The 25,079-nt window shown below is 46.0% G+C and overlaps 1 protein-coding gene across 2 annotated transcripts in view; it reads left to right on the top strand.

The window, feature by feature from the left end:
- DNER (delta/notch like EGF repeat containing) overlaps positions 1-18,527 on the top strand; it is a 322,783-nt gene extending 304,256 nt beyond the window's left edge. For both annotated transcript variants that reach the window (XM_043578058.1, XM_043578059.1), the window contains 3 exons: positions 1,069-1,200; positions 11,047-11,293; positions 17,537-18,527. In XM_043578058.1, coding sequence (XP_043433993.1) covers positions 1,069-1,200; positions 11,047-11,293; positions 17,537-17,648 — 491 coding nt within the window. In that variant the 3' untranslated portion in view covers positions 17,649-18,527. The remainder of the gene's footprint in view (positions 1-1,068; positions 1,201-11,046; positions 11,294-17,536) is intronic.
- The last annotated feature ends 6,552 nt before the right edge of the window (positions 18,528-25,079 follow it).

Here is a 25,079-nt window from a genome sequence, read left to right as displayed (position 1 = left end):
TTGAAATTTCCTTTTTCTCATTTCCAGACTTTTAAGAAAGGTTGCCTCAATTGGAAGTATCCCCTTCCATTCATCTGATGAGATGCCTTTCAGTCTGAAACGCATACCCATTTTGTATTGACTTGTAGTATAGCTTAAAATCAGTGACGATGGCTTTGTTTGTGTAACTTGTGATAACAAGCTATTTCCTGTAAGCTGGTGTTTGGACCAGTGACATCAGCCCATGTTCTGGTTTGTTGGTTTAAACCAAGCTCTCGCTAATGGGGTCAAGGATGTCCCAAAGTGTCTGGTCTAGGCAGGGTCAGGAGCTCCAGATCACATTTTTCATCATGAGGGGAAAGGCAGACTGGAATGAACGTGGCTTTCCTGGGGCCACATTTCCCGGAGAAGATTGTGTCAGAGGTAGGCTAAAGTGGACCTCAGAACTGTCTTTTCTTAAAGGGGGAGCTGATGTTCATCTTGTGCATTTCAATCATTCCCAGAAACACAGCCAGGGATTTGGAAAGTGAAGTGAGTTTTCATAAATGACATTGGCTAGGCACACAGCTGTGCCCTAGAACTATCCAGAAAATAGTCACATGTCCATACTCACACTCTCAAACACTTGGCTACAAAAAAAAAAAAAAAGAAAGACAGAAAGAAATCATAACTGTGAGTTTTCGGCTTTCTGGAGCTTCAGAAAAATAAATAAGAGTCAGCTAATGAAATTCAAAATAAAATAGACTTCTTAAATAAAATCAGGAACCTCAGTCCACTTTTCCAGTAAACCTCAAAAGGTATATTCAGAGATGAGAATCAGCCTCAGTTAACTATTTGACTGCAGGAGATTCTTTCTACCAGTGCTATTTTCTTTTCTTTCTTTCTTTTTTTTTTACTCTTATTTAAGCAGAAGGTCCCTTGTCTGGAATGAATTTGGGGACGATTCTGCACTTTATATACACGGCAAATTGGGCTCCATTGCTGGAGACCATGGTCCCAGCCTCAGATCTCCGCTTTGCCAGAGAAGGGATGTGACAGAATTGGTAGTGTGGCCAGCTGTCCCACTGCTACTTTTCTTTCTCTCCGTAGGTGAAGAGTGTGACATCGACATAAATGAATGTGACAGTAACCCCTGCCACCATGCTGGCACTTGCCTGGACCAGCCCAACGGTTATACCTGCCACTGCCCACACGGCTGGGTGGGTGCAAACTGCGAGATCCGTAAGTATTTCTGCTGTTTTTAACATCACATTTTCATTTAGCACCAAGAGGATACTGACCGTGTCCAGGTGGCCTCCGTCACCCACAGATGAGCAGTGGGGCCAGAGGGCTGACGCCAGTCCCAGAGGAGTACCTTTGCTCATTGCTTTCTGTCCCTCCCCCTTCCTTCCCGAGCCTGAATCCAGCCTTTCCACTGGGATACGAATGTGCAGATGTCATCCAGAGTTCACTGCTGCTCAGACAGCCAAAAATGTGCCTAACTGAGAAGCATTCGAATCGTATCAGAAAACAGAGGCTTTGTGTTAAAAACATGAAAAAGCACACAGAATGTAAATTCACTTTGCATTTATGTCTTCAAGTGTCTTCAAACGTATTAGGTTCCTTCGGTTGCCTGGAGAATAGTCCAGTGAGGATGAGGGTAAAAGAAAACCCGAAAAAATATTTTGAGCTGCTAAGAGCAAATTGTTCTCTAAAGATGAGCTCCCAGAAGTTTGAAAATGTCATAATCAAGATACGTATTAAAATAATGTATCCGCGGGACCCCTGGGCGGCTCAGTCGGTTAAGCATCCGACTCTTGATTTTGGCTCAGGTCATGATCTCAAGGCTTGTGAGTTCAAGCTGTGCATTGGGCTCTGTGCTGACAGCATAGAACCTGTTTAGGATGCTCTCTCTCCCTCTCTCTTTCTGCCCCTCCACTTCTATCTCTTTCTCAAATAGAAACATTAAAAATTTTTTTAAAAATAATGTGTCTGTTGGGTTTTCCATTGTTTTGGAAACTGCTAAAAATTCAACTATGAGACGTATTTTCTTCTCATTGAAATTCATTGGGACAGTGGATCTTCCATAAAAGCTCCCCCTGGGCTCTCTCATCCCTCCCCATCTTTTCTTCAGCTAGAGATAGTTCATCTATTGTGTGAGTTTGGAAGGAGGCAAATATATATAGATAGCCCCATTTGTCTGTCTGTCTGTCTGTCTGTCTGTCTCCTTCCAGGGCTGGCTGCTGGTTACCTCTATTCCTCTATTCTGTGTTTCAAGAATAAGCTCTCCTAGGGGGTCCAGCACTACCTATGGCTGGATGGGCCTGTCTCATTCTTCATGTGTCTGAGGAGGAAGGTCACATTCTCCAATATCAGTGTGACCGGTAATATTATTGGGGCTCCTACCAGCTCACTCTTTGTCTTTGCTTTTGGTTGAGAGACTGAGAGGGAAAGAAGGTAGTTATTTTTAGGTCTCTCCGTCACCAACTTTCCTAAGCACCCCTAGACAGCATGGTCTTAGGACCAACTGGCCTTGCCGAAGATGGTTGGGAAATACTCTTGTGCTGAGGAAAGATCTAGAAAGGGATGCTAATGGTATGAGCTGGTGTAAGATGTTAAGGCAAGAGTAGGTGTAAGATGTTAAGTCCAGTCTGTGGAAAGCATCCCAAACTTAGGTCAGCAGGACCTTGGTTCTTCCCCTGGCATAACACTGATTATGTGGCTGCATTGAATCATGCTGACATTCAGTTTACTTATCAGTAAACTGGGGCCAGATTTCATTCTAAAATTTGGTAATTCTGTTAGAAATAACAAATTTTGTGCCTTAGGGCAGAATAATATCTACTTACAACTTTTAAATCTTTTTTTAAAAAAGTTTACTTATTTATTTTGAGAGAGAGAGACAGAGGGAGATGGGGGCCGGGGTGGGGGTGGGGGGGACTCGAACCCATGAACCGTAGATCACGACCTGAGCCAAAGCCAAGAGTCGGATGCTCAACCAACTGAGCCACCCAGGTACTCCTATAACTTTTAAATCTTAATTATGAAGATAAATATATAAGAAAGTATGGATAAGAAGTCAGGGACACACAAGATGCCCTCAAGAAGCTTTAAGTGAAGTCCTATAATTATAAAAAATCTAAATTTTACTTCATTCCAGTGATGATAATATAGACAAAAGATATACAAGAATGGAAAATGAAAAGTGTAAAAGTTGACTTCAAATTCAAGGTCCATCATACTCCAGCTGTGTAACCTGGACAAGCAAATGTATCTCTCGGAGTCTCATCATTCTCACCTTACAAGACAGTGATGGGGAAATGCTGTGAGGATCAAAGGAGGCAGATATGTGCAGATTTCTGCAATGCAGTAGGCACTAAATAAATGCTAGTTTACTGTGGCTCATGTACCGTGACTACTCCTTGGGAGGACCAACCTTCGGCAACTGTCTTTTTGGATGATGAGGGCCAAGGGCATGGGCCACACTGAGGGGCTGGATGTGAGGGGGCCCATCACACATCTTGGCCCACACTTGGGCTCCCCGTTTGCCCAGAATAGCACTTTGCATTTGCTGATCTCATTTCTGCCTCTCCATTAGACCAAAGGCACTAAAATCAGTGTCATCACAGATTAGGCTCAGCTGGGTTCCAGTGTTGGATGCTTCCATCCTTGACCTGAAGGTCAGTATGAAAAATGTGCATTTGAGGTTTGCTGTGACATGTAGCTGATGACCAGTGTCTAGAGAACTGGGTCTGAATCAAATGGGATGGATCTAAGGACCAGGAGTGGAAGTAGAGTGGCCAGGGAAGATTCAAGAGGCTTCAGGTCCCATCCCTTTGAGGTCCCTTTCTAACGCTGAATTATCTGTGATCTTCTCAAGTGTCCAGAAACCAAGAGGAGGGTATCTGGATGGTGCAAGGTCGGGTAGGTAGATCTCAACAGGAAAGCTCAGATGTACGCAGAGAAGAGGGAGAACCATAAGCCCACATAGGCTCCATAGCAGGGAGGCCTGTGAGTTGTCAGAGGTGGTCCGGGAGCTTCCCATCAGCTTCACTTCTGCCTCTGGAGGCCACATCGCCTGCCTCCCTCCCTTGCTCATTCTGCTTCAGCCACAGCATCCTGCTTTCACTTCCTTGGATAGGTCAAGTTCATTCCTGCCTTCAAGGTCTTTACCTATCTGCTGCCCTATGCCTGGAGTGCTCGCCTTTCAGATTTTAGCACAGCTTTCTCCTTCACTACACATCGATTAACCTAGAAACTTGCCCCTTTAGAGTTATTATCTGTCCCCTAGTCAGTAATAAGGAGTAAAAATCTAGCAGACCACAAAGATTGATCAAAACCACCAAGAAAACTGACCCAGAACTATCTAAAAGGATCATTTAAACAGTTGTTGTGTTTTATATGTACCCTGAAGCAAATGCAAACCTTAAGTTCCGGAAAGTACCAAAACAACCTAGTGAAATTTGTCTGCTCTCGATTCTTGCCACCTGAGACTGATAACAATTTTGGCTTTGGATTTTAATAAAAATTTTGCCTTCCTAGAATCAAGGTCTAAAAAACCATAATTCCTATAAATGTTTGTATAGTGGTGTTTTGTGTCATCTGTGTAGGAACTGTGAGGTTTCTACAGTTAGTGTCACAGTTAATCTCGCTGACTGACAGTTGGACAGGTAAGTGCATTGAACAACTGAATCTCTGCCTCAACTATTAAATTAATGATATTCTACAAATAGGCAAATAGGCCATCCTGGATTTATAATTCAACTAATAAGGGCCTCTTACTATCAACACTGAACACTACACCCAGGATATAAAGGTTAATAAAGCAGCCCCTGCCTTCAGGAGCTCATCATAATCCAAGGGTGGCTCATCATAGGTGGTGGGGTTTCTGTAGGTTTTGTACAGGCTGCTTCGGGAACCGAGGGAAGAGGGGACCCTCTTGGGATCCTCCTCCCCAAAATGCATGGAATTTCTTAATGGTTGAAGAAACTCATCACATGGCTATGTTGGTTGGGTTCTTTGGTTCTCATTTTTGTATAAACCAGGATATTTTAAAAATTAAAATTAACCTTCCTTCTCATCCAGACCTCTGCTTCACTCCCCAAATGTAACAATTATTAGCCATTTATTGTTTATTTTTCGAGATGCATTCGGTCAATATTGTAAGTCCTTTTTTTTCCTCCCATAAAAATGGAACTATTCTATACATACTGTTCAGCATCTTGCTTTTATGGTTAACAATATATTGATATTTGTCATATATAGAATATTTGTCTATGTTGGTTTATGCAGATCTACCTCATTGTTTTAACACCACGTGGCTTCCAATCTAGCCCATCAAACCCTTTCTTTATATGCAGCCAGAAGCACCTTTTATTTCCTTTTTGTTTTTAAGTTCATTTATTTATTTTCAGAGAGCAAGAGAGAGTGCAGGCGGGGAAGGGGCAGAGAGAGGGAGAGACAGAATCCCAGGCAGTCTCCACACTGTCAGTGCAGAGCCTGATGTGGGGTTTGAACTCATGAACTGTGAGACCATGACCTGAGCTGAGATCAAGAGTCAGATGCTTAACCACCTGAGCCACTCAGGTGCCCCTTCTTTTTGTTTTCTAAAAGTATATGGTCTTTTTTCTTTTTAATTTTTCCAGTTATTTTTATTGTGGCAAAATACACATAACATGAAATTAACTATCTTAGTCGTTTTCGAGTGTATGGTTCAGTGATATCAAGTACATTCATACTGTTGTGCTGCCCTTACTACCTTACATCTTTGTAACTCTTTTCATCTTGAAAAACCAAAACTCTGTCCCCATTGAGCCCTGGGACCCCTTCCCCCAGCCCTGGCAATCACACTCCCTGGGACCCGTTCCCCCAGCCCTGGCAATCACCATTCTACTTTCTTTGTTTCTTCTTCTTTTTTTTAATCTCCCCTTGTCCCTCACATCCCAGCCTCTGTTAACCACCATTCCACTCTCTGTTACTACGAGTTCAGCTTTCTTTTTTTCTTTAGATCCATATATAAACCAGCTTACACCATATCTGTCTTTCTTTATCTGACCTGTTTCAACTTAGCACAATGTCCTCAAACTCATTCATCCACATGGTTGCATCTGGAAGAGGCATCTTTTCAACGTGCAAATCTGAATACTCAGACCCTTCTCCCCACCAGTTTCTCTCCCTGCCACTGCTGAGCTCCTATTAAATTGCATTTATAACTGAAGACCAAAGGCCACACTATTGCCTGTGGGGCCGCGGGAGGGAGCTCCTCACTCAGCCAACCCCTGGCTCGCTCCCTCACTCCCTCAAGAAGCCACCTTGTCGCCCTTCCAGTCTCTTGTCCTGTTCCCCATCTTCCCCCCTTCCCCGGGGTCTTTTCCTGGGACCATGTTCCCCCTGCTCTCCCTCAACTCTGGTTTTTACCTACTTACCTGGAGAGCCCAGCTTCCTACAGACCCTCACTTCTAGAGCAATTCTGATTCCCCAATTAGATGGAGATTTTCCTTGTCCTTTCCAGTAGCACCGTGGAGGTGGTCCTTGATTGGCTTGGCACACTTGTATGTCTACAGCTACTTTGGGATCATTTCTTTGGTCTCTGTACCTCTCAAAAGACGGGGAACTCCAGGAGCCAACTGTGTACTTTCCCTCGCTCTTTATCCCAGCATCTAGTGCCATGCCTGGCACATAGTAGGTGCCCAATTAATGGTTGTTCAGCAAGCAGATCCTATGAAAGAGGTGAACTTTTCTTTCCATTCCTTTCCTACGTTGTCCTCTTCTGAAGTTTAATGAGAGCTCTTAATCTTTTGCGATCTCATTGACTGCCTTGCTTGTCCAAATAACTCTTAGCTATGGAAAGCAGAAGGTAATTTGAAAGCCCTCCTCTCAATTAGTCCAGCAGCAGATGGTCTCAAAAGTTATCTAGCTGTCTGATGTCCACACATCGCACACTCACTCTCTTTTTAAATAATATAGGTGAACACATGAACGAGCCTGGCTACGTTCACGTAGGTAAATTAAAAAACAGATCTAGGCAATGTGTTCTAGAATGAAATTTATAAATCTAATGGTGTCTCCTTCGGTGGAGTGGTGGTTGTTGCTGGGTCTGGTTTTAGTCTCATCCTGGCCACAGGTGGTCTGTTTGACCCCGTGCAGCTGCTTAAGTCCAGCCTCTCTCCCTAGCTCCAAGGGCTACGTTACAATTGACAGGTAAATGCAAACACACTGTGGAAAACACAAAACCTTAAACAAACTGAGTTTGAAACCTAGATACAAATGGTCTCGCAGACCCATAAGCAGGCAGTTTGTGTGCATGTGTCCCTGGTCATGCACCTGTTGGGGCTGATGGGATCATTCCACCGAGTATCTTCCGGTGCACAGCTCCTCTCTGAGCTGTGCTGTAGCTGGCGTAGTGAATGGTTCATGCGGCGGGACTCTGGGGTGCGGCAAAGTGATAGCTCGTGAGGGTCTCGTGACTTATGCCAGGACTGGAGGTGACAGCTGCGGCCACCTGGTGCAGATCCTCTTGATGCTTCCAGACCGAGGTTGGATTTACTCAGATCCAGCCTGGTTCCAACCCGATTAGTGAGTAAAGCAGCCACGTTCACTTCTACCAGAAAAATTTCAGCCGACAGTAACGTAGGAAAAAAAAAAAGTGGGGGTAGGGGGAGGAGGGAAGCAGAGCCTTTCAGAGGAATTTCAAGAACGTTTTCCCAAAGGTTCAAACAGCCTGGAATGCAGAGTTTGGGGGAGTAGAACAGATGGCCAGAAACGTACGCAGTGTAGGCAGCTCAGGCCTGGGACGCCGTGCTGAGCACGTAACCCAGCGCCGTTGTCTGTCCATGGTAGCGGCCGGACTGCCGTGGGTTGTGTGCTCGCTGCGGACGCACAGTTGATACGAGTGAGCTATTCACATGAAGTTCGAAGTCAACTGTGAGGGCTCAGCAGAAACGCACGTGGCCCTGCCATAGCAATGGGAGCGGAGCCCTCTACCAAGTCGGAGCAGAAACATCGCTGGCTGCCCTTGCGGTGATGCTAAGTGGCTGTTACGGTGAGGTCTGAGGTTGGACGCCAGCCTACAACTGAATTTTTCAGAGAAGGTTGCAATAGTTGCAAATCAAGTGAGTCCTGCTTTTCTTCCAGCCAGAAGAATGAGTGACTCTCAGTGTGAACCAGGCTTTGCCAAATTAAATGCCTCTGATCCGGGACGGAGGCTTAGTTCTCGTTTCACAAAACACCTTCTCCCCTCCATGGCAACCGTTCAGTTGCCGTGATTTCTGTCAGTCCCTCTGGCCATATGTGAGCTGGTTCGGACAGAGCCGGGACTGCGGTCATGGTCAGTCTCACTGCTGCACGGACCTCGTGAGCTCAGGCAGCCAAGCTCACCTGGCAAAACCAGACCTCAGGGGTCTTGGTAAAAACTCAGGAGTCTGAAGTTTTGGACGTGAACACACTTCACTCATCTCATTCTTCTCAAACTCTCAGGAGCCATCAGGTTTGGGGGCATGAGTCCCTTTTCCGTTAGGCTTCTAGAAAGGGGATCTGTGTCTCTCTGTACTCTTCTTCAGATTGTAACCGTTCAAGGTAAAGCATAGCCGGTTCTCAGATTCCGTGGTCACTGAAGATGTAGCTTGGGTGAGTGTGTATGTGCCCGCACATCGCACACATTCCCGCAGAGTTTGGCCCAGTGAGAAGAGTCCGAGCATTGCACGGGAAGATGGGCCCGTCCACACACCCACCCCTGAATCCCATTTTCACGTAGTCCTAACGTGAAACCAGTTGTCTCGAGGTGTTGGTGCTGTGAGTCCAGCACAGAAGACATCCCTTTCCCACACGAACTTGGCTTCTCTTTGGTCTTATGTAGCCCTTTTTATTTTCCAGACTTCCTTTCAAGTCCTGTTCACGTTATCCAGAACATTCCACATGTGTGCAGGTCTGTAAAAAGTTCATACTTTGACACTCTTGACCTGTGCCAGGCACGAGATTATGTCCCATTCGTCCATTTATTTTCCTGCTCACACAGGTTGGTGTTTTTTGAAAGGGCCCAGAGCATTGCTCAGTAATCCTGAGCTCACAGCGCGTGCCTCAGAGGGCAGTGTCCTGCTTCTCCTTATCCTTTATCTCTCTTCCACCGTGACACCTGCTCCTTTTTAGGACCACCCACCACATGCCCAGCAGCAGACTTTCTTACTTTTCTTCACGTGTTTTCTAACTTGTGCCTACAATAAGCCATGGGGTACGTGTTGCTATTTTCATCTTATAAATGAAGAAACGAAGTCTCAGGAAGGTCAAGTAAATGTTGCAGCTAGGATTGAAGGCAAGGTTGGCGTGATCCCAAGGCCCACACTTCTTCCACTGTTATGCTGGAAGATAATCCCATGGATGTTTTCTTCAATTAATTTATTGCTGATTTTTAAATATTTTTATAAAAGGAATACATTATTCTTTTGAAAGAAGCTGGAAAAGATGGAGAAGTATAATGAACGAAATAAAAATCATTTGTGATTCTGCCTTCCATTGACCTCTATTGTTAGTGTGTTCCTGGGTGAGGCAGACTTGGGTCTAGACTTGAGCTCACCCAGCTGGTGATGCCAATCTCCTATATAAAGCAGAGAGAGAAAATAATGGATCTTCAGTTGGTTGTAATGATTAAGTGAGATGTTTTCAAAGAGCTTAACATAGGAAGGCAGCAAATTCGTCATTACTATCACTCTGTCTTGAGCTTTTCAGTGTATAGATAAGCACTTTGAGTTCACATGTGACTGTACTATATGGGTAGGTCCTGTTTGGCCAACTGCTTTTGTTCCCTTGTTGGAACAAAACATCTCTTGGGGCTCCTGGATGGCCCAGTCGATTAGCCATCCAACTCTTGATTTTGACTCAGGTCATGTTCTCACAGTTCGTGAGTTGGAGCCCCACATTGAGCTCTGTGCTGACAGTGCAGAGCCTGCTTGGGATTCTCTCTCTCCCTCTCTCTGCCCCTCCTATGCTCGTGCTCTCACGCACACACACACACTCTCTCAAAATAAATAAATAAACTTAAAAAAAGAAGAAAACATCTCTCCATCTCACTAAGAGTTGAGTATTTAAGTTGTTTCCCATTTTTTTTCTTTTATAAATTGTTTTGTCTACTTGTGGGACAGAGAGAGAGTGTGGGGGTAGGGCCTCTGGCTATAGCTATAACATTTTGTTTCTTAAAAAAAAAAACCCTGAATAACAATCTAAAGCAAAAATGGTTCAATATGAACTTTATTAACTTTGAACAGTATTAACTTTGAGTGGTGGGTACCTGGGGGTTGTGCTTATTTAATGAACCTTTTTCTAAATGTATAGTATTTGGTCATTTAACATTTAAAAGTTCTGATGCTGAGATGAACGTCCTTGTATATAGGGCTTTACGCATTTATAGGACAATTTCCCCAGCATAAATTCTAAAAATTGGAATTTCCGGGTCCATTAAGTCTACACAAGGGTTGAGTATCAATTTGCACATCCTCATTTCTGCACACATATCAGCTGTGGTTATCAAATATTTTAAATACCATTTGGAATGGATAGAGGAATTGTATTTTTAAAGAATTATGAAAGTGCACAATTTTCTATTTGTGTGCCTTTGGTAGATTCCTTTTTAATTTTTTTTTTAAGTTTATTCATTTTTGAGAGAGAGAGACAGAGACAGAGTGTGAACAGGGGAGGGGCAGAGAGAGAGAGAGAGAGGGAGACACAGAATCCAAAGCAAGCTCCAGGCTCTGAGCCATCAGCACAGAGCCTGACGCGGGGCTCGAACTCCCGAGCCACGAGATCCTGACCTGAGCCGAAGTCGGACGCTCAACCGACTGAGCCATCCAGGCACCCCGGTAGATTCCTTTTTATATTTTTGCCCATTTTTCTATGGTGCGTTCCTGGTTTTTCTTAGTGATTCGTAAGAGGCTCTTGTATGTTAAGGACATTAGCCCTTGATCTGGGTTATCCATAGAAAATAATTCTTCCCAGTTGGGGTGGCCCTTGTATTTTAGGTTGCTGAAGCAAGGTCAGTGAAGACCTTCCTGTTACAAAGGTCACAACTCACACCCAGGCCTTTGCTTACTTTCGCCCCAGACCTGCAGTGGAAGTCCGGTCACATGGCGGAGAGCCTCACCAACATGCCCCGGCACTCCCTCTACATCATCATCGGGGCCCTCTGCGTCGCCTTCATCCTGATGCTCATCATCCTCATCGTGGGCATTTGCCGCATCAGCCGCATCGAGTACCAGGGCTCTTCCCGGCCAGCCTACGAGGAGTTCTATAACTGCCGCAGCATCGACAGCGAGTTCAGCAATGCCATCGCCTCCATCCGGCACGCCAGGTGGGCTGCGTGGGGAAGGGAGGGGGGCGGAGGGGAGATCCCGCTGCCATCTGGGTGCATTCCTGGGAGCCGGGTGGTGTTGCGAACAGGAATCCACACCTGCAAAGAGGATTTCATAGACGAAAGCATAGGTTCAAGGCATACTGGGGACAGATAATTGGGCTGCTTTATAATTTGCTGCTAGCTTACTGTTTGCATTGAATACATTCATTCATTTAATTTGTGTTTATCCGTGCTATAAATAGCCGATTCTTAATCACTGTGTAGGAAACGTTTTTTGATGATTGCTTTTTGGAATGTCTTTAGCTGCGCTCTCCAAACAGCATAGGTAAGCAGTGACATTCGATTTAGCGGCTTCCTTAAGGAATGACAAACAGCTTTCATTCTGCTGTTGGTGTACATATTCTATAAAACGATGTCCTTTTCTGGAGGAAAGACTCCTGGAGGGACGAGGTACCACACCAGTGGTGCCACAGAGAAAGCAGGAGTCGGGTGTCTGAAGTGTGGCATTTAGTCCCAGCTACCCCATTACTTGACTCTGTTTCACACAGACCATTCAAGCCTCCGCAAACACTGGTCCCTGAACAGCGAAAAGTCATGTCTCCCTTAGTCAAGGCAATCAAATTAAATTACAAATAGTAAAGGCTTTTATAAAGAGATAACATCCTATGTATTTCTCCAAATCTACAACACTAGCAAAATCAGCTAATCTAACTTTTTTTTTACTTTTAAAAAACTTTTTAAAATTATTATTTATTTTTGAGAGAGAGAGAGAGGGAGACACTGAATCCGAAGCAGGCTCCGGGCTCTAAGCTGTCAGCACAGAGCCTGACGCGAGGCTCGAACTCACAAACCGTGAGATCATGACCTGAGCCGAAGTTGGACCCTTAACCGACTGAGCCACCCAGGCGCCCCCATATTTTATTTTTGCACAGGATATTTACTACAAAAACGGAGCGTGCCAGTGTTTGTTAAAGGAAAGCTGTCTTCTCTTTTAATTGCTAGAATGATCTAAAGTGCACAATTCAGGAAGTCTGTGCTGTAGTAAAGAGCAGGCTGAGCTCGGTGTCTTCAGATTGGGGTCATGAGAGCTAGTAGCCGCAATACCTCTGTTGGGAGGCCGTGTAGTCGTCTTGATCAAAACACACGCAGCTCCGGATTCCGTCTGAACGGTACAGAGGCTACGAGGTTCAGAAAGTTGGCTTTCTGCGCAAGGAAATCCCCAAACCAATTCTGAGTCAGGCCCTACGTGCTGCTCATCACCGACTCCTTCCTGGAAGGGTCAGCTTAACAGCACAGCCTCCGGGAAGCCCTGAGGCCAGTCCCTGCACGTCTTGTTTATTTGACTCCTCGGCCAGCCTGTACATAAAGGGCCGTTTTCTTTCCGTCTCCAGCAGGTGCTGGCACATAGCAGACCCTCCTTCCTACAATCTGAGGTCTGTAATGAAAGGACGGTCTCTGTCAGGGGTTGGTGGTGCAGGATGTCTTGACCTGCCTGAGAGGTGACGTCATTCCAGGGCAGCAGCCTCCCAGGAGTGCTGGAGGTTCTCAGAAGTCACTGGGTGAGAGGTGAAAGGTGTAAAAAGTGGAGGCGAGGAGGCAAGCTCCTCTGTTGCTCAAGAGTCTTCTCTGTCTGTTCCCGGAAGGTGCTGAGTTCACCGGGAAGGAGCGGAATCGGCGGCGTGACACCGGGATGTGTTGGGAGACCCAAGAAATCAGGTTCCCTCCACCCCCGGAGGGATCTCTGGCCAAGATCCTTTTGTGTTCAAGAGGAGTATTTTATTTCAGCCCCAGCATAGCTAAGGATAGATTCTTCTGAGCTTCCTGCTTAGATAGCCCGCTAGGAAGATATTTAGCTGGATAGTCTTGGAAGGAAAGAATTAACTTAAAAGCATTTACAGACCTGGTTCTTATTTGGTGCTGATTTTTATCAAAAATATTTACTGCAGAATTCCTAACCAGTAAGCTCCTCCATGCACCAGTGACTACCGATAAAGCCACTGAAGTTAATACAATACCTTCCCAGATATCTGGAACGTTCCCTCATAAACGTTTACTCAGCTACGACCTGTGGTTTCTACAGCCTGGCTGTCTAGAGGTCCTGGCTGGGTCTCTGGCTGGTTGGCCCCTTTTCACTCCTTTTTCCTGGAAACCCTAGAGAAGCATTGAAAAAAAAATTAACCCTTTTCGCTATTACCTCCTCCCTAGTTTTCAGCAGTGACCTGTAGCTTGCTCCCACTTCCCAGCCTGTCTCCCAGCTGCTGGCCTGGAGGTGACATGGGATCTGAATGCCATCAGCTGAGCAGCCACGCAGGACGAATACTGAGTGGGTCATCTGTGGCATTCACGAGTGACCGAGGCAGCGTCTGGTGATTCTGATGTCAGCTCTCAGTTGATGCCGGTGCTGGGCTGTGAGGAGCCCCTTTCTCTCTCTGATTAAGAGTCATGTGTTCTGTGGCTGCTTTGCTGACCCCTTGGGCCGGAGAGAGTTTGCAGCTGACCAGTGGGAGCGCACGGGCATTCCAGACTCTGGAGCGAGGTCACATCTCGGCTGCAGATTGCTCCCTGCTCCCCCAGCGCTAAGCACCTAGTCACACAAAACAGAACCGGGGAAGCTGAGAGAGGACCCGGTCACGTTTTCTCAAAGAGCATCTCTGGCTTTGGGCCTTTCTCAAGGTCAGATCTGCCTGTTTTCCCTGTGGTGGTGTTTTAGCTCTTGACTTCCAGGGGCACATGAATTGGAAGAGACCACAGTCTCGATCTGCCTGAGAATTGGCTGTAGTATGTTTTAGTGAAATAACGTGGGCAAGACTTGTCACCAGATAATCTTTGGGATGTCAGTGACATTAATGCTATCGTGGCCACAATTTCCATCATTCCTTCTAGTTTTTGTTGACATGGCCAGACACTCCACTGAATCCTTTGGAGAGAGGGACCGTGAGTGATTCTTAGGGTCTTCAGCAAGGGTCTGCAAAATATCTCAGCTGGTTCAGACCGTGTATTCTCTGGGTGCCTGTGACTGTTCAGCTCTGCCTTTATATGTTAAAGTAGCAGAGACACATTATGAATGGGTGCAACTGTGTTCCAATCAAACTTTATTTAAAAATAGGCAACAGGCTGTAATTGGTTTGCAGGCTATCGATTGTTAACCCCTGGTCTACGTTATAATTTTCTTTATTTTCCAAAAAGATTTTTTTTTACATTTAAACTGTACCTTTATGATAAGAAAAAAAAACCCCAGCATGTTATTTGAAGGAATAGTCACATAAATATTCCTGCCATAACACAGGCAAGCTCTTTTATTGGTTTAGTACCTGAGAGTTTTTGTTTCTTTTTAAGGTTTATTTATTTATCTTGGGAGAGAGAGAGAGCAGTCGAGCATGCGAGCCAGGGAGGGGCAGAGAGAGAGGGAGAGAGAGAGTCTCAAGCAGGTTCCACGCTGTCGGCTCAGACCCCGATGTGGGGATCCATCTCATGAACCGTGAGATCAGGACTTGAGCTGAAATCAAGAGTGGGACGCTTAACCAGCTGAGTCACCCAGCGTCTGAGAGTTTAAATGGACTTCTATAGGTGTTAGCTTCTTTCTTAACACCCACCCAGTTCTGAGAGAGCAGGAAACTATAAAAAGCTATTGGTATTATAAATGTGAGTATGAATGCACAGTCCCGTTTTACTCGATGTAAGCTTGCCACGGTGATGGGTGGAGGAGAGTCAAGGAAAGTCTTGGTTCACTCTGTTGTGTTTTAAAAACCACTTTAGCTTCTGTGTGGTAGCTACCACACTTTGTGCGGAGACCCCTGTACGTCCCTGGAGGAAGTGGAATGGACTTCTCGGGAGCGAGTTAAGGGATTCCAGCTCCGAGACAGTGTCAAGTTCCCTTTGTAACCAGCATTATACTTCATTCCCATACTGGTGTGGAGTCGATCTCAGTGGCACCGGGCACAAAGCCAGTTACCTGTCTAGATATGAAGTGAGGCTCCACGTTCTTGTCCACGTCGACCGTGTGGCCGCTCCTGGCTGGGTTCAGCCCTTGCCTCGTTTTTCTCAGCGGACCCCAAACACCCCTCCTCAAACCTGCCCTGTCGATATTCAGCCCCATGACCGCAGTTTAAGGTCACAGCCCTTTGAATTATAGCTTGTTGGTAGATTGCATAACACGGAGGCGTTTAACTTTCTGGATTTTGAAGAAACAGGTTCTTCTTCAAACTATGAAATCACATAAAAAATGAAACGGGTATCTTGGGGCGGCTGGTGGCTCAGTCGGCTAAGCGTCCGACTTCAGTTCGGGTCATGATCGCGCGCTTCGTGAGTTCAAGCCCTGGGTTGGGCTCTGTGCTGATGGCTCAGAGCCTGGAGCCTGCTTCGGATTCTGTGTCTCCCCTCCTCTCTGCCCCTCTTCCATTCACTCTCTCTCTCTCTCTCAAAAATAAATAAACATTAAATTTTTTTTAATAAATGAAATGGATATCTTAAACACGTATTCAACCTATTAAGTCACTTGGATTTTTCCTCTTGGTCAGCCGACTGATTAATAGGCTGTGTGTGATTTGCTGGCCCTCCCATCAAATCAGGAAACTGCCCCATGGTTACTATGGGAAGAGGGCTTTTCACAGGGATTGTCCTATTTTGTTTAAAATGATCTAGTGGTATATTGTTACCAATGGGTCTGGCTATTTTATGAGACCTAGATTGTCAAAATATTTGCGCCCTAAAGTAGCTTCTGAAATTTTCAGCGTTGGGAGAAAGTATCCGGATCTAGTTGGCTTCTACACTCTTGTTCCTTTCCGTGGTCTCAGATATACGCAGGCCTCGTGCAGTTTAGATAAACAGACTCCAGGCTGGACTCCAACCCAGGTTTATGGATGCACAATCCCAGGCCTCAGTGAGCCTTCACGTTTTAGCTGTGATTTTGTTGAAAGCTTTTTAATCTTTAAGTAATACCCTTGGATTTCTTGGTGGCAGAACGCATGAACTCATTAGTCTGTATTTTGCCCGGTGCCCATCTGGCACGGTTTATGCCTTTGTGCCCCTGAAGACCGGTAAATCTTGAGTGAATCGGAACAAAAGATTGATGAATGTTTAAGAACCAAAGGTCATATGAAGAATGCAACGTTTTCCCATCTCCCACTCTCTTCTACTCCTCACTGTATGTGAGAGGGCGGACTTCCCAAGAAAGCAAAGGAAAAACTAGGGATGGGGGTGGGGGTGGGTAGGGTGGAGGCTGTGGTAAATGAGCCCCTTGAAGTGTTTGGGGCCCATCCGACCCACCATTTTAAAATTTCAGATTCTTTACGTATTTCCTTTGTGAATCCGTTGGACTTGAAACAGTTAAAAAGAGTTGTCTCTACTAATGAGGAGGGGAGGGGGGCAAGTGTGGAAGATTGTTTAAGTCATACTGCACTCCAGGGACTTAGGGAAGGTGAGGTCTTCAGTGGGAAGAGACCACCCAGAAATTGAATTGGCTTTATTTTCATAATCTCCATCTTAAGACTGGTTTGGCAGGAAGTCCTGAAATTGGATTTTGACACCCCTTGGCTTCTAAGCATCAGTCCTGCTGTTGTGGGGATTTTGATATATACAGATCTTTTGGGACAATGGCTTGTGCTCAAAGAAGGCAATGGCTTGTGTGTATGTGGGGGGTGGGGAGGAACAGGTGGGCGGGGTTGGATGGTGGGTAGCAGGGTGTGGACAAACATCTCCTTATTTGAAGTCTTTTCCTCCATATCCCCTTCTCCTTACGGTGGGACCTCCGATGACCTCTGAGCCTTTACAGCTCTCCTGCAAGTCCCACGGGAGAGGCTGTCTGTCCATAGTCCAGGGAGCACCGCCCGCCATTCTGTATTCCAGACACTAGAATGGATGTAAAATAAACTTGCCTCTCCAGATAGTTAAGGGTCTCAGAAAAAGACAAATAGATACACGTTTTCTTGAAGCTTATTGTAGAGCTGTCATGCCTGGCTGCTTTGCCAGGATTTAACCTCGAAGCTTCAACATTAATTTGGGCTCCACGGTTCATGAAATCCATTTTTTTACCTCCTGCCCTGGAGACTAATATCTCCGCTCGTTCAGTGTTATATCCAGGTCTCTTAAATTTCTGTGCTTGCTAGGGAATGTATTTCTCAGGGTATGTTTATCATTCCATCTGATTCTTGAATCTAAATTATTCTCACCACTTGCCCTTAGTAAGGCTTGACATCCAGTGTTCATCTAACCAGAGTCCTCTCTCTCTCTGTGTGGTTTCAGGTTTGGAAAGAAATCCCGGCCTGCGATGTATGATGTGACCCCCATCGCCTATGAGGATTACAGCCCCGATGACAAGCCCCTGGTCACACTGATTAAAACAAAAGATTTGTAATCTCTTTTGGGGGGGGGAATTATTTTTCAAAAAAGATGGGCTACCACCCTCATTTAAATATTTTTAAGAAAATAAAAAGCTTAAATTTGAAATGGTAGCTGCTCAAGAGTTTTCGGTAGACTATCGAAGAACTAATTTTCTGCAGCTTTTAGTTTGGAAAAAATATTTTAAAAACGAAATTTGTGAAACCCATAGACTACGTTTTAATGTACTTTCCGCTCTTTAAACTGTATGCTTCGACTAGTGCGTGCTTCTCCCACGGGGGACACCGTCATGAAACCCAGATGGTGTTTCATAAAGTTTCTATGTGACTTGTGAGTGCCAGCTTTCTGAGTAGTTAGGAAACACATGTAGAGTATGACCCATATAACAGTATAGCCGTCACCTAAAAAGAAGTCTGAAATGTTTGTTTCGTGAAAAAGAAACTAGTTACATTTATTATTCCTAACCCGAATGAAATTAGCCTTTGCCTTATTCTGTGCATGGGTAAGTAAATTATTTCTGCACCGTTTTGTTGAACCTTGCAGAAATGTTCCTTTGAGTTTGTTTTTGTCACTTTCGTAACGGTGGCCGAGCTAGGCCTTGAAAACCATGCATAGGGAAAGGGCCTGGTGAGGCAAATTATGATCGCATCGAATCTATATTTTCTTTAAAAAGTCAAGGTTTTTATATCGTGAGTAAATTAAATTTACGTTGGAGTTGTTTGTTGCTAAGAGGTAGTCAATATAAGAGAGTACTAGTTCCTTCGTAGTGTGTATTCCTCATAATGCATCTTTATTTACATCCAGGACATGTCCGTGGCTGTATTGGATTGATATGTGCTTCTTCTGATTCTTGCTAATTTCAAAGAATATTGAATAAATGTTACCGAGTCCAGGATGCGCTTGTCCCTCGTTCTTTTAAAATTACAGAAAACATTTTGGGTTTGCTATTCATTGTCAATCTCCTTGTTTTTCACATCTTAAATATTTCAAGGAGTACATTTCTGTGCCTTCTAGGAGCCCTCCTGACCTCCTGATTGCCAGTGACCCATCCCTCCGTTCCTTTAAACATGAAAGGTGGGGGGGAAAGATAAGAATTCTCATTTCCGCATTTACACCAGAACTTGCCCGCGACATGCAGCACGCGTGGCCGCTGAGGTGCTTTGGAACGTGGAAATGCTTGTAGGCATGATGTTCAGGGGACCTGCGGCCCCAAGAAATGTCTCCTAAGCGCTGGGTCCAGTGGAGGTCAAGTGAAGTGGCCTTAGCAAACAGCAGTTTGGTCCTGAGGAACTTGAAGGCAGCTTAGAACCGCCCTACATTCAATTCTATGTTGCATCCAAATGCTGAGCCCAAGTCTCGGAGTCATTTTTTTTTTTTTTTTTTTTTTTTATCTTCACTTGGGAATGTTTGGTAAGGCCAGGGAAAAGTCCCAGAAACCAGGTGCGAGGGAGGATTTCGGGCAAAAAGTGTTTAAGATGCTTTCCTCTCCCTCTCTTCCCTCAAACATCTGTCCCTAATCCTACAGATGATATAGCAACACACCCACGCTCTGATTATTAAGCGGTAGCGTGCGTACGTTAATATTTTTAGTTCATATAAGTGTTTAGAAACAAACTTAGAATATGAACACGGGCGGTTGAGCATCCATGGGAACATCACAGACCTTGCTTATTTCCATCTCCTCGTGGGGCGCGGCACACAGACCCTGCATGCACAGGAGGGACTTGGGTGGGGGGTGAATTCATCCCCCCCTCCCCCCCCATCCCGGACTCATGCCCCCCCCCCGCCATGCCCCAGGGCCATGTCTGCCCCGCTGGGTCTTCCTTTGGAAGCTGCCCCATCCCACCGTCTCAACCCTTCTCAAAGTCGCTCTATGTGATGTCCCTCGAAGGGCTTGTGGGAAATCTTTTGCCAATCGCCGTCTGTCTTTTTAAAGCAAATTAACGGAGCCTGCTAATTCAGATTACTGCCTTCAGACAGTCTGAGGGGCCGACCCCAAACACATTCAGTAATAAGACGTCCCACTGAGCATTTGTTGTGTGTCAGGCAGATGGTGACCCTGGCTATCAAGGTCATGGCTCCTTTTGAACCAGCAGTTCAAAGGAACAGAGTCGCACCGCTAAGAGCCGGTGAAGGAAGGTAAACTGCCCTGGGGCGGCTGATTTGTAGCAGAGTGGATCGGAATCTTGCTGCGACCGTTTCCCTGCTAACGACTTGGGCAGAAACTCCCGACCTACGCCTCAAAACTTGGAGCATGGGGATAAACGATAGGACCTCCCGCAGGATCATGAGGATTAGGTGCCAGGATGTATTTAGATCCCTCTGCTCACCGGCAGCTCCCATTACGCATTCGGCGCGTTAGCCATTGCTGTCGTCCTTGTGATTAGTTTAGGTACAGACCATTTCCAAGGTAGTCAATTAGCTTGCTTTGGATGGCTGTGCCTGTGATCTTGGAGTCAGTGCGTCGTGGACGGCGGATGAGTTAGTGGTCCCCGTAAAGCCTGGGGCACTTTCTGCGAGCGTGTGAGACGCTCTTTGGTCAAGTCGTTACTTCGCACTGTTGGTGAAAAAAGCGTTTGATGAGCGAGAGTAAATACCTGCCAGGACTTGTTGAACTGGTGACAGTCTCATGACTCAAGTGGGGTTGGAATTAGCCCTTTTCTAACGTGGGTTTTCACAAGGCAACTGTACGTCACAACAGGGATCCTCGCCTTCAGAGGTGTTCCAGCTCGTTTTGTAGTTTTTACGGAAGCTCTTGATTCTTGCAAGGAGACGGCACACACAGATAAATGATCTCCAAGTGATTTTAACAGTTGGGAGCTGGTTTTTTGACACGCGTACCAAGGTCTCTGCTCATCACAACCAGGCTTGCACCTGCTGGCCTTGGATCACCGACCCTGACCCCCCTCAGTGGAATAGGGACCTACTTTTAATTTCTTGGGGAAACTCCATACTGTTTTCCATAGTAGAACCAGTGGAAATGTGCTAAGATGATCTGATTCAACAGAGTGCCGCCATCTTGCCTCACCTGCACCCCTGCAGTGGTTTCTGGGGGAATGGAGGGACAGTAAGAGTTCCACGGAGGACAGTTTGAAAAATACTACCAGCGAATCTGTCCCCAAGACTCTCATTCCCCAGCGTATCAATCCACCCATCTATGCAACAGGTGTTAATGGAGCACTGGTGTGAGGCCGTTGCTGGGGAAGTCTCCTTGACATGTCACTTCCAAGCCAGGACCTGAAGGATGGGTGACAGAGGGGGAGGTAAGGGGAAGCTTCCAAGAATGAGAGTGGACACTTCTGAGGGACTCAGAAGAGTCAGGCCAGAGCAGCGCATACGAGGTCAAGATTCGCCTGTGCTGCTCTATGACCCAGCAATTTCGCTCCTAGGTAAATGTCCAAGGGCAACAAAAATGTGTTTAAAAAAAGCCTTATGCAACTTTCCATAATAGTCCCCAACATAGTAGAAAATGAATAAAAGGACAAAATGGAAAGAGGTACTGAAATGCAGCAATGGGTCTGAATCTCGCAGGTGTAGGTATTGCGCCAAAAAGTCAGACGCAGCACGGGACATAATGCATGACTCCATCTATGTAAGATTCCAGATTGGGGCACAACCAGCGTGTGGTGCTAGAAATCCAAACCTGTTGCCTCTGAGTGCAGAGGGCAGGGGAAGGACTGGAAAGGTCCCAAAAGGACATTTCTGGAAGATGGAAACGGTCTGTATTTTGATTCCAGTGATAGTAACAAGAGAATATACATTTATCACAAGTATACGCCGAAGATCTGTGCATTTTATTGTATATGAAGTTTTAAAAATCAATAAAGTTTTAAAAACAATGCAATTGGGGTGCCTGGGCGGCTGGGTCCGTTGAGCATCTGACTTGAGCTCAGGTCACGCTCTCCCAGTTTGTGGGTCCGAGCCTCACATCGGGCTCGCTGCTGTCAGCGTGTAGCCTGATTCAGGTCTTCTCTCCCTCTCTCTCTGTCGCTCAAAAATAAATAAACCTTTAAGAAAATAAATAAAAGCAATAAGCTCATGCAAAAAACGTGCAAGAAGGAAAGCGGGTAGGTTGAAGACAGAGAAGTGGGCAGGCTTCTGGGGGCGGGGAGGGTCAGACTTCCGGTGTGCTAGGACAGGGAGAAGGTGGAGGTCGTGTGTTGGTGAGGGAGGGTGGCCACGCTGCAGGTGGTGCAAGGAGAAATTAAATTCAGTTAGTGCGTTATAAACCTCTGTTTCTGGATTGAATCAGCAACTCCGTGATGTGGCAAGGTAGGTTTTGCTGGGGTGAATTTTCATGCTAGTTATTAAAATTTTCTAATCCACAGATTCAAATTTAACCCGCAAACACATTCCCAGACTGTTAGGTGGCAGTAGAAAATGACAAACAATTGTCATCTTCCTGTTGGCTTATTAGAAAATTTCCAGGGGCGCCCGGGTGGCTCAGTCAGGTGGGCGTCCGACTTCCACTCGGGTCATGATCTCGCGGTCCATGAGTTTGAGCCCCGCGGCGGGCTCTGTGCTGACCGCTCAGAGCCTGGAGCCTGCTTCGGATTCTGTGTCTCCCTCTCTCTCTGCCCCTCCCCCGCTCGTGCTCAGTCTCTGTCTCTCAATAATAAACGTTAAAAAAATTTTTTTAAAGGAAAAAAAAAAAGAAAATTTCCAAATTGCTCAAGAGGATGTCCGCAAAATTGAAATCCTTTTCTTATTAAACTAGTCCATGTGGAAGATATTCCATGGACAAATTATTTTTTAATAAGGCAATTTCCTATTTTCCTGAGTCAAAATACCTCTTAACAATTTGAAATTCTTATAGTGTGGTTACCCTATACTGGAGTCAATCTTTCAGAAATGTGACTTCCATGGGGAGTTTCTGTTAAGCCATTACCGCGTGATCTTTCAGGCAGCGCGATGCATGTAGCTCCCTTAGGGACAGAAGGGCGTGATAAACATACAGAGTGGTCCTTAGATCAAACTGAGTTTTAGGCAGACCTGCTTTAACACACACACACACACACACACACACACACGTGTATACGCACCCACACACATTCTACAGAGGAGATGATTCTGTGCAGCCCTCACTCTGCTCATGAGCTGATTGAGGTCCAGGAAAACTGGAGAATGACTTACCCAAGGTCAGTGGGACACCAGTGCTGTTAAGGAACAGAAAATGGGTTCATGGAGCGGGAAGGGATGAACACCAGAATTCCTGGCACGTTGCACACAATAAATGGTAACACGCTATTATGCCTAATGGGCTCTGGTCTGCACCGGCCATCTCGGGGTCAGCTGCGTGCACAGAAGACGAGGGGTGGGATATAGAGAAATCAGGAACTGTCTTTCGGAGAAGTTACTTCACGTAACTTCGCTTATTTACGACACGAACGCGTTAGCACGGCTCGATTTCCAGAAGACTCACGAGGGCTTCAGCTGTGAACTGGGGGGATTAAGTGTAGAAAGCTTTCAGTGCAGAATAATATTGATGTGGCAAGGCTTCTTTCCCTCAAATCAGGCAGCTGGGGATATGACACAGGGACTTTGTTCTTCGTATGAGTTTTAAGGTGTGTTACAAGTGGATTGGCCTTAATTTTCAAATCGTCTCCGATGCGGGTGATGAGAACTACTTACGAAACAGAATAAGAACTGCAGTTGAAACAGGTTTCAATGTGGGCCCGTCCAGTTTAGAGGTGGTGGGTAAGCCGGAGGCCTAAGGTGACGGTTTCTGTACAAATAGGCCCAGTTGCTTGTCAAGTCCTCACGTTCAGGGTTCAGCGGACTCAACCTCTCTTGAAAGGCTACCACTACTTAGATGCTCTCAGTGAAGGGTCAGGTGGTCTCCACGCCATTTGTCACGGTCCTTCTGGGTGGAACTGCATCACTTCCCTTTGTTCCACATGCCTCTCCCACCCCATCTCATCTGGGCCGGGAGAAGAACATCAGTGAACCTTCCCAGACCCTAATGCGCCCTTACCCTATTTCTTTATTTTCATTGTTCCAAATGAATGTGTTTGTATCAACTCAGAGCTTCCCAAACTTGCCCAGTGATGGAAGTCAGAGGCATGTTTATGACAGTGATAGATTCCATGACCTTCTTCAGTAGAGTGATTCAACAAACAGGGATTCTGGGCTTGCTAAGGGCCATGTTCTAGTAACTTAGGATGAACGCACGGCCTCAGGTTGATGGTCTTCAGGGAACGGCGGTTGTGGAGGAGGGTGTGCTGGAAGTTTTGGGTACGAGGCGGGCAGAGGGTACAGAATGTTGAAGAGTCAGACGTGGCTATCCGTGTGCTCAAGGTTGGGCCTGCTGCATGGACAGGGCTCCATGGGCCAGCTCAGAGGAGGGAGGCTCTGTCTCGCAGGAGAGAGTAATAAAGCAAATGATCGCTGGTTATTTCTGCCCCAGCCCTGATTGTCCTTTTTATAAAGAATTTTTTTAATGTTTATTTATTTTTGAGAGATAGAGAGCAAGCGGGGAGGGGCACAGAGAGAGGGAGACACAGAATCCGAAGCAGGCTCCAGGCTTTGAGCTGTCAGCACAGAGCCCAACACAGGGCTCGAACTCACGGACTGGGAGATCATGACCTGAGCTGAAGTCAGACGCTTAACCGAGCCACCCAGGCGCCCCCTGACTGTCCTTTTTAAACCTTCTGCATTAATTTGGCTACTGCCAACTGATGCAAGGGCACAAGAATTCATGCTGAGCAAATTGCCCTCAGGGGCTGGGGCCCTCGGTGTTTTTAAAAGCCCCCTCTCACTTGCAGTGAACTTGCAAAGGCCAAGGACAAGGTTCAAACCAATGAAGGATTGTTTCAGAGCGGTTGGACATTTGACTCTCTCGTGACAGAAAAACGCCCTGATCTCCCAGTGTCCAAGGACCTCAGACTTTTAATCTGTAAGTTTTCCATTTAATTTATTTGTATTAAAAATAGATCTTTCTGCTCTCAGACCGAAATAACTAAGCTCAGATCCCTCTGTGGCAAAGGAAATGGCCTTGGGGAAGTTGGCAGACATCAGGCTGCTTGGCTGGGTTTGCTTCTTCCAGACCTGGGGGGTGCCTTTCAGGTGATTGTAGCTGGCTGACCTACCTAGGGGCATGAGGTTAGACAGGGAGAGGGTCCTAGCAATCAGGTGTGCCTTTTTAAAAATTTGTTTTAATGTGTACTTATTTTTGAGACGGAGACAGAATGAGAATGGGTTGGGGCAGAGAGAGAGGGAGGCACAGAATCGGAAGCAGGTTCCAGGCTCTGAGCTGTCAGCACAGAGCCCGATGCGGGGCTCGAACTCAGGAGCCGTGAGGTCATGACCTGAGCCGAAGTTGAACACTCAACTGACTGAGCCACCCAGGTGCGCCTTTGAACGCTCCACTCGGTTTCTCTGAGCCTTGCACTTGAAGTAGATTCGTTTTTAAGCTGCCCATTAAGTCAAAGGCACTGGAGGCCATTGC

The sequence above is a fragment of the Prionailurus bengalensis genome, chromosome C1 (assembly GCF_016509475.1).
Source record: "Prionailurus bengalensis isolate Pbe53 chromosome C1, Fcat_Pben_1.1_paternal_pri, whole genome shotgun sequence".
NCBI lineage: Eukaryota > Metazoa > Chordata > Mammalia > Carnivora > Felidae > Prionailurus > Prionailurus bengalensis.
The sequence above is the reverse complement of the archived record's forward strand: the minus strand, read 5'-3'. Positions and strand labels throughout refer to the sequence as shown.